General features: G+C 40.6%; 2 protein-coding genes across 5 annotated transcripts in view; both read right to left on the bottom strand.

Moving 5' to 3' along the window:
* Window positions 1-358: 358 nt before the first annotated feature.
* On the bottom strand, window positions 359-8,167 carry tmem115 (transmembrane protein 115). Of its 2 annotated transcripts, none has more exons than XM_085444654.1 (4): window positions 8,078-8,167; window positions 6,637-7,325; window positions 4,615-4,979; window positions 359-1,106 (listed from the first exon to the last, which is right to left on the bottom strand). In XM_085444654.1, exons 2-4 carry the CDS (start codon window positions 7,126-7,128, stop codon window positions 803-805), a joined length of 1,161 nt encoding a protein of 386 aa, XP_085300780.1. In that variant the 5' UTR covers window positions 7,129-7,325; window positions 8,078-8,167; the 3' UTR covers window positions 359-802. The 2 variants fall into 2 exon arrangements, with proteins under 2 accessions (XP_085300780.1, XP_085300781.1); XM_085444655.1 differs by lacking the exon at window positions 8,078-8,167 and adding an exon at window positions 7,778-8,045.
* Window positions 8,168-14,971: 6,804 nt separating this feature from the next.
* LOC146684324 (helicase ARIP4-like) overlaps window positions 14,972-19,545 on the bottom strand; it is an 85,797-nt gene continuing 81,223 nt past the window's right edge. For all 3 annotated transcript variants that reach the window (XM_085444337.1, XM_085444339.1, XM_085444338.1), the window contains one exon: window positions 14,972-19,431. In XM_085444337.1, coding sequence (XP_085300463.1) covers window positions 18,350-19,431 — 1,082 coding nt within the window. In that variant the 3' untranslated portion in view covers window positions 14,972-18,349. The remainder of the gene's footprint in view (window positions 19,432-19,545) is intronic.

Consider the following 19,545-nt stretch of genomic DNA (forward strand, 5'->3'; position numbering starts at 1 on the left):
TGGCAAGTTAACCTGGTCTGGAATTTTTCTTTCACCTGGCACTTTTTCAAATCTTGATGTTTGGTAACACAGTTCATCAGCAGGACAGACCCGCAGCAGCTTCTTTCCTGTGGTCCAGCAGTTGGTGCTGAGTAACATGCTTTTCATGCTTCCTCCGTTCCACACCTGGTTCTATATTTGGAACCAGTGAACCCAAAGCTAATCTGACTTAGTGCTTCTCAATTTGACGCGCCACAGTCTTTCATCGAGAATCAGGAACTCAAACCCAGCCTCTGTCACGGACAGCTTTCCCCACAGCGAAAAACAAAAGAATGAATATGGCTGCTCTGTAAAACTTACAAAAAAAGAATATCATACACCCATTTCATTATTTATTTAGAAAGCAAAAAAAAAGAAAAAGACACACGAAGCAGTGAACAGATTTCTGCAAGCTGGGATTAAGTCTGGAAAAGAAAGAATTTTTGTGACTTTCTTTCGTTTGTATGCAGGAGCGAGTCAAGAATTTAGTGTTCAGTCTGCCCAACTACACTGAGCATTTACAACCATCGTGTCTCAACTGAAAGCACTGTACAGTCTTTTGGGCTTCACAATGATGCTGACAGAGTTTGAGTGTGCACAGCTGTTTGTATACACTGGTCAAAGGGGTGTGTGTGTGTGTGTGTGTGTGTGTGTGTGTGTGTGTGTATGCCTAATAGCTGTCACTGAATAAACCTGTATACTAGTCAGGAACTCTGAACACACCAGTATACTTGCCAGTGACCTCAAACAGAGCGTGCATATCTGTACACTTGTGTTCTGTTTGCTATGATCTTGAAGGTGCATCCTCAAAGCTGATGATGCTGGACTCTGGGTGCTGCACTCCACCCGAGGAAGGTGCTCCGCCACTTTGTGACATCAATGATGAGGAGGTGGAGGAGAGGGAGGCACTGATGGCTCCCCCTGCTGTTCTTGGTGTGGAGGAGGGCTCACGTCCGCCTGGTAGGAGCGGCTGTGTGTCGGTTCTGACCTCATCGTCATCGTCGTCTTCCTCGTCATCCATGCTGGGCCAAGCAGACTGGTCCTCTACGCGTTTTAGACGCTCGTTCAGAGCTTTCAGGGCCAGTTGTCTACAAGGATGAGACGAAGAGAAATGCTTTGCTTCAATGATTTCAGGGCTCAAAACACTAAACTACTGACATAATAAAAAGAAGTGAGTAATGTGTCTCTATGGGATTCTTGTAGGAATTTCATACGTACACACTGAGAGTCTTTAATGATAAAGACTAAAAAGCTGATAATGTTGAACAATATTTAAATTCACCAAAATAAAAAATACATATAAAAAACGAGCAACATCTACCAAGTGGGCCCCTCGGGGAGTTCAAATAACTTGGCTTCAAGTATCTGACACAAGTTTTTGTGTGAGGCAACATCAGACTCAACCCAAACACTGCTTTTCTAATTGTAAAATAAAATGTGACTATTTGAATGGTGCCAAAAGAACAGAAACATTATGTTTGCACTAGTCTAATCAGAATTACATCCATTTTAACTGCGTGTAATTCTGATTAGACTACTTCATACTGCACTAATCTCACCTTTTGTCTCAAACACATCAGGGAGTCAGTGGAAACGAAATACTAGAAATTAAGATTACATCATTGTGCAATTAAAGCCTCCCAACAATTGTGACGCTGAACATTAAGAGAAACACAGAACCTGACAGGAAAAGCACCAATAGAGCTTTTCACATGCGTCAACTCATTTTACCAAAGTTGGTGGTTAAGTCAAAAACTACCGCAAACGTACAAAACTACTGCTGACTCTTTGCTCTTCATTTCCTCCATGGTGCATTACCTCTTATAGTAGTTGTGCCGAGGTGTGACGTAATTAACAAAGAATAAAGTCACACTAAATTGAGTAGATTGGCTGCTGTCGTGACACCCAATCAAGCTTTTTGAGTCAAGATCGGACATGTCAAACTGAATCCATCCATTCCTAGTTATGACAAATCAATACTTACTAGAGCTACCTCACCAAATTCTCTGTTGTCTTTTAGGATTTCTTTTTTTAAGTAGGAGTACCCAAATCTAGCAGTGAAAAAAAAAAATCCTAAATAATGTTTTACTTAACTTTTGCTCAAAAGTCAACTCTAAATTTATTAAAATGTCAAAGAAGTCATTGCTGCTGTGGGGGCATTTATTTCTCTCCAAACATGTAGCCAAAAAAGTTGCAAATGTATAATTCACAATTGTTTCACATCAACAAACATATAATCTAAAGTGGTAACAGTAACTTGTTTTAAGATATCTGTGCTTACACACAGACGTCACTGAACACACTGGCAGACTTTGCTATTCTAGACAAAACACACATGTCACACCCAGTCTTTTCTTTGGTTAACTACATGGCTACTAACAACTACTGTAATATTGTAAAAAATTAAATAAATAACTGTATCATGTTAATGATACACAAGTGTTTAAATTAATATGCAATTCTTATTTTGTACATTTTTTACAGTTACGATTATGGTCTCTTCCCTTACTTTGTAAATTTGCCAAACATGACACCAAACACACACAATAAAGCAGAGGTGGGACCAAGTCATTGTTTTGCAAGTCTCAAGTAAGTCTCAAGTCTTTATCCTCAAGTCTCAAGTCAAGTCTCAAGTAATGTCAGGCAAGTCAGAGTCGAGTCTCAAGTCACTGGTGTAAAAGTCCGAGTCAAGTCACAAGTCTGAAACTTTGAATTTCAAGTCCTTTCGAGTCTTTAAAAAAAAAAAACAACGAAAAAATAATGTTGCAGTTATATGCTAAATGTAAATATTAGACCATGTAATTTTAAATCTGTGTTTTTCTCAACACATGACAAAAGTGAACGTAGAAAATATACACAAATTGTGAAATTGCACCTCTTTAAAATGCAGCTCAATTAAACCTAGCTCCAAGAATAATTTTCACCGACGGTTCTGAGATAAGCTGCATGTTATTCTTGGATGCGGTTGTAGGACCAGCTTTAAAATCGCATGACAAAAATATCATACACATTAAAAAAAAACTGTATCACCAACGTAGCCTGGACAACATTTGCTAGTTAGATGAAGTCAGCTATCTCATCTTAGCATATTTATATGCATATTTATAATCATACGGTTCTTGGAGTGAGTGCATACACTCATGAAGTTTAGTAACTTCAGGTCACTGCAACAAGCCCAGGTACAGTTTACCGACGGATGGGTACAGGACCTTGAAATGCACCGTGTAGAACGAAAGACCATCGTACGTATCATAAGTTTACCAGTCTCACAAATTGTCGTCATAAATACACATTCATTAACCGTTTATTAATAGGACCTTTGAGCTCAACGGTAATTAATTAGCAGTGGAAATAATTTCTGGTAGCATCACAGAAATGTAGCAGTGACAATAATATTGTATGCTGTAATCGTACTGGGCAATTAGTGATACAAAAAACCTGTTTTATCCTGTGAATAAAAGTATATGTTTTTGTCAATGTACCATAATAACAGAAGCGAAACGCAATATTGTGTCAGGACAATTCACTATTTATGCACAATAAATAAAGGAGCATAGCGCTACAATTTCTGTTCAGCGCCAGACTTGCTTGTAACCTATATCACCAGTTATGTTATGAAAATGACGTATTAACTACTAAAAAACACTGACCTTCGTGTAAATGCTTGGAGCAGACTAACCTGTGAGCTGGAGTGTTCTGGGACGTTATATTTGATCTTTGAATGGCTGCAATCCAGTCGCGTCTTTGTTACTTCGGAAACATGGCTCGAACAATTTCTCTTCAACGACGTAATCCGATAACAACCGATCTCTTTACCCGTCGGCTTCCCGTGGCTGTCATGCGACCGGCTATTGCAGTTAATGATACAACAGCTTCTTGCCATTTTTGTGTTTCTTTTTATCGCTGTGTAACTGATTTTAATTGAAAGCCTGCGTGCGCTAGTACCGCTTGCCACGAGTTCCCAGAATCCTTTGCGGTTCTACCCGTGAATGACGTCACATTTTCAATCTCTATATAATATGCATGTTAAATTTTATATTTGGGGTAAAATATCAAGTCTTTTCAAGTAAACCGGTTCAAGTCCAATTCAAGTCCCAAGTCATTGGTGTAAAAGTCCAAGTCAAGTCACAAGTCTTAGAACATTTTTTCAAGTCAAGTCTAAAGTCATAAAATTAATGACTCGAGTCTGACTCGAGTCCAAGTCATGTGACTCGAGTCCACACCTCTGCAATAAAGTATATTTTGTAGCTATCCCATTAACAATGTATTATTAATGAATGTGTATTGAGAGTCTGACATTTTAAGAGCCATAACTCAAACGTTCTCTTTTAATAGAACGGCATTAGAATGCCATTAGGAACCTATTCGCACCATTTATTTAATTATGCAGGGACTGTTGGAGTGTGGCCTTAACGTGGGCATTTTAGACCATAATTTGAAATATAAATAGATGAAGGCAAAAATAACATTTTATACAACACTTTACTGAGACAAACTGAGGCTGGTTGTATTCAATGCTTCAATTTCAGTTTAGTGTATGAGGACATATGTTTACAGATGTAAATATTTAACTCCTTCTTGTTTGCGCTCACTCACCTCCTCCTTTCTGCATCCTGTGGGTCTGTCCCAGGTAAGCTGATGGTGATGGAGGAGGGCGCTCCCACGTCGTATCTCTTTACCATCTTCCTGCACACCTTCATCTTCACCAGGGCAGAGTGGACGAGCCCTGCCAGCAGTCCCACAGCTGGCTGCACTGCCTCTGGGAAGAAACTTGCGAAGGCAAAGTGGTCTGACATGTCGCCGCGGCCCCGGCTGTGCCTCTGGTAGAAGCGCAGGTAGACCCATCCGGACAGTGCACCATAACTGTATGAAGCCAGGGGAGCGGAGCTGTCAAGCAATCCAGACAGGCGCAATAAAGCCAGGAAGAGGAGGACCAAAGCTGGTGCTGCTTTGAGTCTCACCTGAAAGGAACAAAAAGACTTCAGTTCTGGTGGCCAAAATCATCGAGGAAGCTACCATTTTATAAAAACTTGTTGGCTTGCAGTTCTCACAATCTCTTTAAGTGAGTTAGATTTAGGAATGGGGAAAACCAACTGGTTAGATGCCGGGTAACAGGCAGAAGTCACAGTCCAAGTGTTTCAACAAATGTTTCAACAAAGTTCCTAACCTGGTCAATTGAGACCAAGAGATTTGAGAAGTGACCCAGTTTCACTCAAACTGGCAACAAGCACAAAAAGCAAAAATGAGGGCAAACTAAGGCAGAATGGCCAAGACGTTTCAGAAACTTATTGGGAACATGCCACTAAAGTGTGTCTCAGCAAGAAAAACTAAAACCTTATCTGGACACAGCTGCTCTGCAGACGAGCAGGAAACTAAACCCTAAAATGTAAATTAAAAGACTGCACTATAATCCAAAAGTCGAAGAAAATCGAACACAGGCCAACTGGAGAAAACGCTGAACACTTCAGTCTGTAAACTACATGTGCTTACACAGTGATAACTTATGACCATATAATCCCATTAAGAGCAAAAACTGGTGACAAAATGACACTTGGATGAATGAAACCTCTGAAAGCGTTTCACGTTTTGCAACATGATTTTTAAATTAATATACAGATGGTAGAAATATGACAATTAAAAAAAGTTATGTCTCTCCTCCAGCATAAACTACAAACAGACCACTTTTACAGACTTTGGGAAGACGACTTACAAGTGTTACAGTTAAGGCAATAAATCTGTGATATCTAGCTGACAGAAATCTATGTTTTGTTTTGTTTTTATTTATCACTTGATACAAACCCAGCCCTGTGACAGACTGGTGACCTGTTATGGTCAGTCACCTCACACCCCTGAGTTTGAAAAGTTGAAGTGGATGGATGAATTGATAAAGTCCAAATAACAGACCTCTGTAAAAGACCTCTGAGGAGGGGGTGCCAAAACTTCTCTATACAGGAAAAAAGGTAAAACACCAAATCCCCATATAATGCAAAAATAACGCAATAGATAAAAAGAATTGTTTTGTGTGTGTGTTGGGGCGGGGGGGTCGTTTATTTTAAACACAATTACAGATACAATCTCATCAAGACTTATCCTGTGTTTGTTCAGACTGTGAAAAGTTGCTGAGTACTTTTTAGCCAACAGTACATCCAAGAAACACCTGAATTTTGCATTATAAAACCACAAATGATTACACATATCATACAAAGCCAGCGATTTTACACTGTACTCCACCATATACATTTGGTTTTATTCTTCAATATATGCACTCCTATCAAAACCAGAAATTCCAACTTTCATCCAGTCTAAAAAAGTGATTTTGAGACACTAAATCTTACATATCTACTAATAATTAATTACTGCTGCACATCTAATGGCAAAGCAAGCAGTCTGCAGGTAATACTCCTAAGCTTGTATTAATCCAGATAATAATTAATAATAATAATAATTCAACATTGACTGGTGTTATATTGATCTGTCACGTCCAAAAAAACAGAGTTTATGCACATATTCTAGAGACTAGTGGTTAGCTTTCCATTGTTATTTGTGCAGTTGTTAGGGTACATACTCAGTTCATCTTTACGCCTTTTTACCCCACCCTCTCTTATTAATTATGCTCACCTGTGGCACTCTGAGCACTGTAGTATCCCCCATGGTCTGCTTCAGCGCCACCAGGACACCTCCCAGGAATCCGGCTGCTCCATGGACACGCACAGCAAACAGGAAGTCCAGGTCAAAGGTAGCCACATAGGTGAGGAGGTAGGAGAAGCCTGCTAACAGGCCTGCAGACACGTTAACCACTGCGAAAAAGATCAGGAGCTCCAGAGCACCCCACAAAGGCTCCAGCAGGCGCCCACAGGCCATTACTGTCCCCACATTGGCTGCCACACCCCAGACGTGCTGCTCCACCACTCCATGGGTTACCAGCGTCCACACCCAAAAGTTGGGTGGAAAAAGGTAGCCCGGGGTCACCCCCAATGCGTATGGAGTGTTGACAGCCCATGAAAGCAGGTACAGCAGTACTACTAGAGCACTTATAGCTTTTACTACTACACTGGTGCTGGCAAGGGCAGCCAGGAAGTGCTGTCGTGCCACAGGCAGGTAACGATTCATTGTGGTCAGTTATGAAGGTGGTCCTCTTTGAGCAACTCTGCCCAAAAGAGTTAAAAAAGCAGAACTAGTTGCCTGTTGTTGTAGCAGTTCTTGAATAATGGAGAGAGGTCAATGATGCCAAGCAAAACAGGAGACACCCGTGGGTCCTGACAGCATCAAAATCCACACTCCTCTGTGAGCCTTCATCCGGATAATGTCTGTGAAGTGGGCATAGGCAGCTTTAGTAATCAATACAGTTAGCTTCTACTCTTCCTACAAACGTTTGTTAGCAATTGTATTAAAACTCATTAAGGGAGTTTGAAGCGTTACAGCTCATCTACCCTTCAAAAGGAACAGTACAGTGGAAAACAAGCAAAACCGCTGATTCTTACAGTTTAACAAAGTAACAAACTTCGGGCTTCAGTAGATAACCTTAGCTGGGGCATTTTAATCAAGCTGGCGACCTTCAGTCGGTGTAGACAAAAGTAGGGCAAGCTTACAAATCACCACCAGTTACCAGACAGGTGCTAGGGGCCAAATATGCCAACAATAAGAGAAGCAAAATAGCCAAGTAGTAATTTCTTAAGAGCAGTCTGGCTGAGCTAGCTTGTAAACACTGATAGCTAAGGCTAGCTAGCTGTCAAACTGAGAGTGTTTCCAAGTACTTTACTTTATGTCCACTGAAGATCAGAAGAGGTTTCGTGTGAGTGTAAAACAGAACAGCTAGGGCCAGTAAAACCTGGTCGATGAAAAAGCCCACCGAGCCCCAGTTCTTAGTCCTCTCGGCCCGGGCTAGCCTGAGGGTTTCCCGTCGCTAGCAACAGGCCCTCAAAACAATATTAAAGACGTTCCCGGACCAGCGTCAGCTCTCATACAGTTCATAGTCTTTCTCATACGACCCTAGCTTCATTGGTTTATTTTAATGTTCTTCTCTCCTTTCAAAGCAGGTTGCCAGACAAAATTATGTTACCTTTCCAGGCACTTCTCCTCCCAGAAAACACCACACAGCGAACTGACCTGCGCTGTCTGCCACCGTCATCAACAATCGGTGAAAAAACGCCGTCGCGTAACTTCCGGACAGCATAGCACTCTGGGATACTGAGTTTTTACACAATCATTTCCGTAAAACGAGTCTGTAAATGATGACTTTCGTTTGCCTACGGTGAAAACTATTTCATTTAGTTTACATTTACTTATATACGCTATTTAATTTGCACTATATTTTAAGTTAAATATTTCACTTTTTTTAATCCTGCCTTTATAGTACTTTTACTTTAACCCTTTGAGGTTCACACCAAGAAAATTGCAATTAAAAATAATTTCTTTTGCATTTTTCTATTCATTTAGAACAACAGTAACAAAGTTTAGATTTTTTTTTTCAAACAACTCCATAGTTTTTTAAACTTGGGCCTCAACCAAACGACTGAGATTTTCATTCATGGTAAAACTGAATACAAAAAATATTTTTAAAAGCTTAACAAAACAGTTATAAACTTCTGTAACTTAGCAGCACAGTAACTGAACAGATACAAGAGAGTTGTAGTGCTACAGGACCAACTGCAACTGCAATTTAGAGGCCTTAGATTTCCTTTATTTCTGGTGATATGCAACAAAGCACTGCTGGTGGGCATTCAGGCACAGAAGCACTTTGCACTTAATGATACAATAATAATAATAATAATAATAATAATAAACTTTATTTATTTATAAAGCACACTTAAAACCAAGGGTATACCAAGGTGCTTAACAAGTAACATAGAGAACAAGAGGAAGATAATAGAAATAGAAATGGGACCAAAGTAAGCACTAGGTATGCAAGCAGATAACTGTCACTGATACATAGGAGAAGCAGCAGATACAGAACAAACAAGGAATTAAATGAGCATAAAAGTGCATAATGTAAAATCATAAGTGAAATGTTAACCAGAAGGAAAGGCAAGATTGAAGTGGGTCTTTAGTCGTAATTTAAATAGTACAATAGAATCAGAGGTGCGGATAGCGAGAAGGAGGTTATTCCACAGTACCGGGGCAGCCAGAGCAAACGCACGGTCACCCCGAGACTTCAGCTGAGATCTAGGTTGCGTCAGAAGTAGTTGAGTAGCAGATCTAAGTGTCCTATTACGAGTATGTGGCCTGAGAAGTTCACTAAGATAACTCGGCGCTAATTTATTAATAGTTTTGAACGTAAGGAGTAATATTTTAAATTGAATATGGCACTTTATGGGCAGTCAGTGCAAGCCAGCTAGAACAGGAGTAATAGAGCAGAATTTCCTGGTACCAGTCAAGAGGCGGGCTGCCCCATTTTGGACTGTTTGCAGTCTAAGGAAAAGAGAAGAGGGAAGACCGTAGTACGGAGAATTACAATAATCCAACCTGGAGGTCACAAAAGCGTGAATAAGCTTCTCCAGGTCCTCATGCAGAACATAATGCCTAGCCTTAGAGATAAGGCGCAGTTGGTGGAAGCTAGATCTCACTAGCAGACACTTGCTTATCAAGTTTGAGCGAGCTATCCAGCAATACACCCAAGTTACTGACATAGTCACAGGAAGAGCTAGCAAAGTGACCCAGAGCAGCACAAAGTTGGACATATTTCCACCTTGACACTTCCTTTGAACAGAGGTTACACCAGCCTTGGTTGTCAGAGTGAAGTGGCAGGTGTCCCAAGTTGTCATAACGCACATCTGGTTGTGGATGTGAAGATCTTGGGGTGTAACGTTTCTGCTGAGGCAACATTTGAGGTGGAGAAGAAGATGATGGTCAGCTAAACTTTGATGGAAGCTTGTTGACCTGCATCAAACTGTGGGCAACTGCACGATGAAACCTTTTGAGAGAGAGTGGTTTCTCATTTAGTAGGGCACAGTCCCTCTTGTGAACAAGCCAGGCATTTGAGATGCAAAGGTGGAGGATGTGGCCAAACATCGTAAAACACCATTGATTTGATTTTGCTGAAGTCTTGTAAATGTGGACCGGCATGTCTGATAGAGCAGAGATCTAGATAAGAGATATCCTGTTGGAAAAAAAAATATCGCAAAGCAAGAGGGAGACACAGAGGGCAGCTACACAGGGGGAAACTACTAAATAATCAGGGAACTAAACAGGGAATACAAGAAACTCAAAACAGAATAACTAGACTCTATAGAATAAACTAAAGACTAACAAAGTGAACGTTATACATAAATCATAGTACAAAAGTGTAAAAATACAGGAAAACTCAAAACACTGGGTCAAATGACCCAGGACCATGACAAATAACATCATGTACAGTAAGACAGGCATGGAGAACAGCACTGACCATGAGAGGCTTCGAACAGATGACACAGCATATATACGACTTTAAGTATATATGTCATCTGTGATATTATTGTGCACAATTATAATGTATTGTTCACCTCCCTTAAATAAACAGGCAGCTTTAAAGTGTGAAATATTCATTGTTACGTCCCCCCCGAAGGGGTCTAGGCATGCGAGTAAGCGAACCAGTAACAAATGAGCCCGGAAACAGAATGAAAAGGAAAACAGACAGGTGTTTAGTAAATAAAATAGTTTTTATTATAGAGAACCTTAACATAAAGAGCCGGCACCGCTGTTTTTCCAATAACACTAGAAAAAGAAAAAAAGTTGCAACAATAAAAAACACAACAACCGAACAAAAAACCCCACACCACGAGGATGCACTTCCAGGGTCCCACAAGCTCACCCTGTCACTAGCAACCGCTAGCTTTACTGCTGCTGAGGCCCACAGGCCCACACTACTCACATAAAGCATTGAAAGCGAATACAAGGCGAGCTTCTACAAATTACAGTGGGCTCAGGAGAAATTCACCTACCTGAGACACTGGCCATTTTAGATGGTAAGTCCTGTGACTAGAAGGATTGCAGCGATTTAATCCATTCCAAAATCATAGAGAATTGTTTGGGGGTTTTTTGTAATGATGTCATATTGCTTTCAGTGGATATTTAAGCTGGTGCGCAGGTTTCCACTATCAGCAATGATTGGTATGAATGCATGTGACTGGACTGTGATGGACTGATGATGTGTACTAAGTGTGACTGACTTGAAATTGAGATGACTGTAACTATTTTAGGATTAGTCACTTCTAATGCCTAATCCACCCCAAACAGTGACAAAGTTGTGGATGTATGTGTTTTGTTTTGGGGGTTTTTGGTTTGCTTGTTTTTGCAGGAGCAAGAGGATGACAGAGACCAGAGGAGGTTCACATAAGTGTGTGTGGGCCCTGCAGACTTAACCCTTTAGCTGACACTTTTCTGTGTTACTGATTTTTGTGTTAAGGAAACTATGGTTGTACTGGCTGCTTGTTGGTTGTGCTATCACACTGTATTGTTGGAAAATTTTAAATATTACAGTGGGAAAATGTGTATACAATGTAGAAAATATACTGTGTTGAAACCAGCGTTCACAGCAGCAGATTGTTGACTACATGATTTACAGCAGCACCTCTGGAATCTGTTGATCCAGGCCTGACCTCCTGGACGCTCCACTGCTAATGTTTTTTTCCCCCTCTCTCTAAGGGTCTTTGTGGAGGATTTGGCATCACACAGACAGACATGAGTGACAATAAAGCAGGATGTGCAGTGATTACAAAACATTTTAGTGTTGGGCTCATTATCATATCACTATTTATCTCAAGCTATTGAGCTTGTAGTGTTAAACCAAGTAAGTGAAATTACTTAAGAACAGTCACCGGTTACAGCAGTTTTGATTAAACACATGGGATGATCCTTGATTTGGGCAAATTATGGCAACAGTAGTGCTTTTAGTGATCTGGGGAAATAAACTGCACATGGCACACTTGTGTCTGTAGTGCTGGATGCCTTATTACTCTTATGACCAGTGATGGGAATAACGGCATTACAAGTAACGGCGTTACAAGTAACAGCGTTACTAACGGTGTTACTTTTTTCAGTAACGAGTAATCTAATTAATTACTATTCCTACCGTTACAACACCGTTACTGTTACTAACAAGAAAATGCGGTCGCGTTACTATTTTTCAACAAACAGACGGTTGAAGCTGTGTTCAGCTTACCGCTTCTTATATCAGTTGCACGGAAGTAGCTGTAAGTAATCTGGACTCTACAGTTTTAAGCAGCTGCGCGCGCTCCCACGGACAGCAATCACTTTCTGCCCGACGATCACTTTTTGGCACAACACCTGGACCCCTAGGAAATGCCCATCCCATCCTAAGTAATTTAAATAGATGACCGGTAGTTGTTGGTGTAACGTTTCTAATCATTTTACAAATGGTAAATGGCCTGTATTTGTATAGAGCTTTACTAGTCCCTAAGGACCCCAAAGCGCTTTACACATCCAGTCATCCACCCATTCACACATACATTCACACACTGGCGATGGCAAGTTACATTGTAGCCACAGCCACCCTGGGCCACACTGACAGAGGCGAGGCTGCCGGACACTGGCGTCACCGGGCCCTCTGACCACCACCAGTAGGCAATGGGTGAAGTGTCTTGCCCAACAACGGTTGTAAGACACTTACACTTCGGTCGTACTAAGGTTGAAGTTTTCTTTTACAGATGAACAACTAATGCTGTTTCATTTCTGTATGTGATCTTACATGTTTGTTTTCTTTTATATTATAACTGTCATTCTTTTGAACAAAGGGTGGAGAATCAGATGAAGAGAGACTGATAGTGAGAGTGAAGATAACTATAAAGTGTGAATTTGTTTTTCCTTATGACTATAGGAAGGATGAACACAAATGGTGCAGGGCGCTGCTGCAGGCCCCTCTCTTATCATTAAATGTAAGGGCAGGAGGCAGTGCGACCTTTTCACAGACAGAAAGAGATGAAATGGCAGCTTCTGCTGCAAATGTGGGAAGTTTACATGCAAGGACCACAGTCTGTCCATTTGCAGCCTCTGTTCCACCTAAGCAGGACTCTCACACCCAGACAGATACTCTCTCTCATGCCTTTTCCCCATCCCCAACAACATAAATGTTCACGTTCATCTTTCTAAAATGTTTTTCTGGTTCAAACTGATCTTGTGGTTTTCTTTACATTATTGATTTTATCTTATTTTAGAACACAACAAGGTAATAAGCATTTAGTAGGAGAGAAAATATTTTAGTAGTACGTCCCAGACTCTACTATTTAAAATACAAAAAAATCCAGCAGCACTGCAAATATATAAAATTGTGAGATTTGAGTTTGTCTTGTACAAACAAACTGTTGTTTAAAGAGTTAAAAATGTAAAAAGTAATGACTATTTTATATTTATGGAAAGAACTGGTGTTAGTTAAAAACTTTATGCAGAAGAAATTGCACAAAACCATAAAAATGCTAAAAATGAAAGACCTAATTTGTTGGTGGACACTTTTGGCCACAAACAAGCTGAAAGGGTAGTGATTTTTAATAAACCCAGCGGGTTAAAATCATTTTTGGCTAATGACAAAAAAAGTCACTTAAAGGGCCAAATTGCTTTTTATTTCTTCAACTCAAGAAGGGGTGACGTGGGCCGCACGTGGCCTCCGGGCCTCAAGTTTGAGACCCCTGACCTAAGGCTTTGGCAGTTTAATTTGAGAACAAATAAAAGGCGTTTAATAAAAACTGTGACATAACCAGTAATATTCATTATATTCTCCCAACAGCCAGATTATGCTAAATTAATATTAGGAAAGTAACTGCTACTTTGCTACTACAGTGCAGTGATGGTGCGGGTGACTGCATTTTGTCAGAGGGGCTATTTGTTCCTGCAGTGCAATAATTATTCCAGTTATCCACGTATACCTGTATATATGGCTGAAATGAAACAATATACTACCATTTCTTATTTAGACACCACAGAACACTAGAAATAAAGCTTGATGTATTCTTTACATTGTCCACTGTTTCTTCTTTTGATGACAGCAATAAAGTAAATGACACAGAAAACCAGCCCAAAGCTGAAGTTTACATCTCTCTTGCGACTTCGGTGGAAATGTTCAGCAATCATATTTGTGGAAGCTTGTTTCTGGCCTAGATTTTTTTTTTCCTACGTCGCTTCGTTCTTGAGTAACCTTGTTCACAGAATTTTCAGAACTTCACCTCTGACCTTGTCCTTAAGGTCAAGGTCACTGAGCTTGGGCATCCACACTGCCTTTTACACCTGAGGGGTAAATGTCTGCTTGTTTTGAAAGTTTCTCCCACACACAAGTAGTATGAAGTAGAACATGCAAGCCTGATTTGACCCTCCGTGTTACATCGAGTCAGTGTCACCAAAACGGAATAATCAGATCAGAAACTAGTCACTAGCATGTATGAGGTGAAAGAAATCAATAGAGTAAAACTATCAAATTCACTTGAGCTTTTTTACTTTCTTAAAACTGCACCATTTTTTTCTGTTTTGCTACTATGAGCTTATTTATTTGAACCTCCTGGTTATTATTATTATTATTATTATCTCCAGTTAAATCAGTGTAACTTACTGTTCATGACTGAGGCAACAGTAAAACCTGACTATTTTATATTTAGAGTGAATATGTATCTCAATTTTAAAGAATAATAGACCTAAATGACTTAAGGGTCTATCTAACTTAAGAGAAACCTATTATTTGAAGTGCTTCAGGCATTTTAACGCAATTAAAAACTCACTTAGAATACTTCTATCCCTAACTTCAAGTCTCACTTTAGATTACACATGCATAAAATTGAAGATTAACATGCAAAACTGAGTTACTTCGAGACAAATATACTGCAGCACCTCTTCCAAGTGTATCTTCTTCAAATCTGTTGTAAGATTTAGATGCCCTCAGTTGCCTGTATGTATGTGTGAGTCTCTGCGTGTGAATAACAAATAAAGAGGGCAAGTACTGCATCGGTCACCGCTGATATAAACAAAGTAGGAAGAGTATGATTTAGAACATGTTTCTTTTTATTTACAAATTTCAAAAAACAAAAAAAATGATGTAATCCAAAGTCATACACATTGTCCACACAACAAGCTTTGACTGGAGCCAATCCTCAAAGACAGCAGATTTAATCTTCACCTCGGCTAAAATGGAATTCAGACAGTCGGCTCTGCTTGCCCGACCACCTTGATTTGTATAAATAAATATGTAAATTCAAGTAGAAAGCTGTGAAACTAAAGAGCAGTCAGTCTGCGCAGCAAACGCTGAGCTGACAACCAAACAGTTCAACACTGAGGAAAACTTGCTGTTTTGCCATCACAGGGGTGATGACACGCCTGGACAATTCTGGTGATATGGTAATACAGCACAGAAAAGGGGAGAAGCACTTGATATTGTTTTTTTTTTATTGTTGTTGTTTTGCTTTGTTTTTCCAGATGATAAGTGGGCTGGGCTGCCTCGGTTTCTGACCCATTACTTGTGATTGAGCTAGCATGCACATAAATGGCTCATTTAGCTCAGATTCAATACTAAAATTTGCATCTATATTATCTGAGCGCAGATAAATAGGAAATGATTTCAACACTGTGCAGTCGTTGAATATCCCTGGTGACAGTTTTTTGGTTTTTCATATTAAACGGCTGATCAGTTATTAGATATGATTTTAACTCTATGCTATCCTGGATAGTAATGTGCTTAATAACACATTGGTTGGTCCACATCAAAGTTCTGCACAGTTTCACATGTGTTGGGTCAGACTGGCTTATCATTAGTTCTTAAAAAACAAAAACTGTAGTAACAATACTAATATGACTGTAAAAATCTTACAAACAAGATAGTGATGAAACAAATGAAACCAAAAAGACATTGTAAAAAAATAAAAATACAAATGAATAAATATACACCGTCATAAATAAATAAATTTGGTAAATTCAAACATTGTAGAGAGCAAAAATGAAACACAAGTAAACTTACAGTTTCAGTATGGAGAACAAACACATGGAAGAGGGAGAAAAGGACAGGTAATGCTGAGTCTTAACTTGACGTTGTTTTATCTTTAACAAAAGAGCTAGTGGTTTTTAAAGCTCTTCCTGCAGCTGTTTAGGCCGAGGGGGGTCAGCTGGAACAGCAGATTGATGGTTTACATCTAGAACCGGACTGATATGGGATTTTTAGAACCGATGCCGATATTGGTACCGATATTGTTTACTGATACATCGGATTTGAGGATTTAAAAATCTCATATCAGCCGATATTTTTTTCCTTTCACGCACAGAAAACAAACAGATTTCCCTAAGATTTTTTATTTATAGCTATTTATGAGTCTTGACCAACATCCAACCCTGCAGTTTAAAAATAACATTGTTTTATTGTCACAAGTAGCGGATTGCTCTTTTTTGCTCTACCCAACAATCATCTGATCTGCTAGTAGTTCCAAACACGTGTTAGCTGCGAGTGCAGACTGTCCTCTGATGGATGCAACCCCCACCCCAAAATCTCTTATTTGAATTTTCCATTCACCATCTATTATAAATGCCAAAACTGAAATATTGGCAAAAAATTAATATCGGCTGATATACACAATATATAGGTCGGACTCCATTTATAGCAAATTTAAAGGGGAAATTGGTCACACTATGAAGATTTTCTAGCTTCCACCCAGTCAAACACAGATTTGTATCTTTTTACAGTGTAAAAATGGATATGTACTTCTCAACTGTAGCTGTGAGCATGCTGTAGAGAGAGTGTGTTTCTGCAAAGGATTGTTTTTATTTTTTATCTGCTCTGCATTATTTGGTCTCTTAAGACACAATCCTCTTTGATGGAGGTTTCAGATGTGCCATTTCCTTCTTTTTCCTTTTGGCAAAGCTACATCATCTCTCCCTAAAAAAAAAGGTTTGGTTTCACATTGACCTCTGTTCACGAACCGAGATGAAACAGAGAAAGAAAAAGGAAAAACAGCAGAGCAGAGGTGAAATCTCTCTCAAAACATGTTACCAAACCGAGTAACATGAATCTAAATTTTTTCTTTTCTTTTTTAATGATTCCTTTTGCAACCCTTAAAAACACAACAAGCAGTTACAAACACAGTAATAACACGAGCGTTCCTCTGGGGTTGTACAAATACATATATAGGCTTGAGTGAGTGTTTTGCATCGTTTTTCACTAGGCTACAGTAAGACTGTGGGTGAGATTCAGAGAGCCATGGCGACTGTCTGTCTCTCTTTACCTCGCCTCTCTCACAGTTAACATTCAGAAAGATGGAGGCAAAAAGGCATTTTCTGTTGGTTGTTTCTCCGCTACAAGGAGGACACCTCACTGGGACACAGTTTATTTTTTTCCTCATTTTCACCTGGCTGTTGTTTTTTTTAGGCAATCAGAGATTACATAAATAGAAAAAACACGCACAAAAAGAAGAAAAACAAATCTTCCCACATCTGATGCCTAAAGAGAAGGAGTCTTTTCAAAAAGGCCCGGTGTAAAGGCATTTGATTAAGCGTACATTCTTTCATTAGTTTTTAAAGTTTCAGTGAATATCCTTAACCTCATCCTCAAAGCACAACTGTTTCTTCAGTATTTCAATATGATCTCACATCTGTTGTGTGTTCTTTCAAGAACAAAAATCCTACAATACACCTGTCCTGGCAGTGAGTTATTATTACGTTCTGTCAAAAACGCTCTCTAAAACTTCTGTGTGATCTTGTAACCGTTGCGTTTGCCGTTTTAAGAAGTGTTCAGTAGCAACAAGTGATGGACGATACCACTTCAGTTATGAAATAAACTGTGCTACCAGCTAATGTAATAGCAAAACCTGTTTCACAAGCAACTCCAGCTCCTCTTTTTAATTAGCGGAAAGCAAAAGTCTTGACACTTAGCAAAGCTGCAGAGCTAGTATCTCTAAAAGTCAACAGTATAACTAGTGGCCGCTTGTGGTCACTATAGGCCCATACTCAGCAGTACTCAGTCCAGTGATAAGCATCTTAATGCCGGCATTGGACAAAAAAAAAAAAAAAGAACAGTTTTTTTTGGAAGCTCAAAATCTTCAAACTTTTATTTTCTCCATCCCTTTGGAGGGTTTTTAAGCCTTTATCAGGATTCTTCTTCTGATATTCAGCATCACGATTATCTCTCTCTGTCCAGTCACTGTTAAATCCCCATTCAGACCATTTCTTCAAGGCAAGTAGAGATGTTCAGGAGAAACACTTCAGCAGGGCCTCAGATCTCAACACCTTAAATGTCTGTCATTTTTTCCTCATTTCATTTAATTTAATTTCATCTTGGCCTCTTGGAAACCTGCATCCTGGCAAATGGGCTGCCATTCTTTTATGGTGGCTATTACAATTTCTGAAAGCATTCTCACAAAAGGACATCATTCTTTTGTCACTGTCCCCTCACCTCAATTACATCATCTTCATCTGAGCTGCTGATGCTGCTGACATTCCCGCTGTTCACCAGCACCGGGCCTCGCTGACCCTCGGACCGAGCTGAGGGGGAGAAGGAAGAAGGGGAAGATGAGGAGGAGCTGGATGCAGCAGTAGGAGGGTATTGGGACAAGAAACTGGCTCCAGCTGGGCCGGGAGTAGCAGCTGGGCCCGACACCCCTCCTGGGAGCATTGAGCTGGTGTAGAGGCTCGCCAGAGATGGACTATACGACAGAGGGAAGCCTGGTGGGAGCATCCCAGCCATGCCTGGCATGTTGGAGCTCAGCATGAATGGTGGCAAGGCTCCTGAAAGTGAACTGGCAGCTTTGACTGATGGAGAGGATGATGATGTTGAGGAGGAAGATGAGACGGTGGGAGCGGTGGTTGTCATCAGTGATGAGGAAGGAGAGGAAGTGGGAACAGTGCCGGCTCCACCCATGTTCCACCCATGCCGATCTGGGTACATGTAACTGGCGTCACTCAGCTGAGTGTGGGGGGGCTGGAAGTAATGCGAGCCTGCCCCCATGAAAAGCGGATGCCCCAGTGAACCACCCAGCATGCCAGAGTTTAGACCCATAGGGGGGAGCCCATAGCCCCCAGTGAAGGGGAAGCCCTGCGAGGCCACAGGGGCTGAGGAGTGCTTGCCGGCAGAAGGCTGCTTACTGGCCCGCTCATCCAAGGATGGGGTGGAGGCTTTGCGCTTGGAGCCCGTTCTCAGATCTTGGGCGGCAGTGGCATCCATGTTGGGCTGAATGACATTAGTCACAGAGGCATCATGGTGGCTCAGATTTCCACTTAATAACCCACTCCCACCGCTGCCATTGGTCTGAACCAGTTTGGTTGAGGGCAGGCTGCTCACGCTGCTCTCTGGCAGATGAACAGCAGAGCCTGCTGACCCACCAGCTCCTGCGCCGCCCGTATAGCGCTGCAACTCATTAATGATCTCCGGGCTGTCGGGGGAAAGAGGGCGGGGCACAGTCTTGGGTGACAGGCAACCGTTACTGACATGGGTGGGAACCTCTGGAGGGGGTGCTTGCAAATCTGAGGGGAAAAGAATTGGATTTAAGCTTTACAAGAATTCAAGCCTCAGTTTACTGAAAGAATACAATAAAGTCATTAATATCAGTGTGCTACATCTCTGACATGGTACGTAAA

This window comes from Copadichromis virginalis, linkage group LG20 (assembly GCF_057382275.1).
Source record: "Copadichromis virginalis isolate Kocher_CV1m ecotype Utaka linkage group LG20, C_Virginalis_male_GT1.1, whole genome shotgun sequence".
NCBI lineage: Eukaryota > Metazoa > Chordata > Actinopteri > Cichliformes > Cichlidae > Copadichromis > Copadichromis virginalis.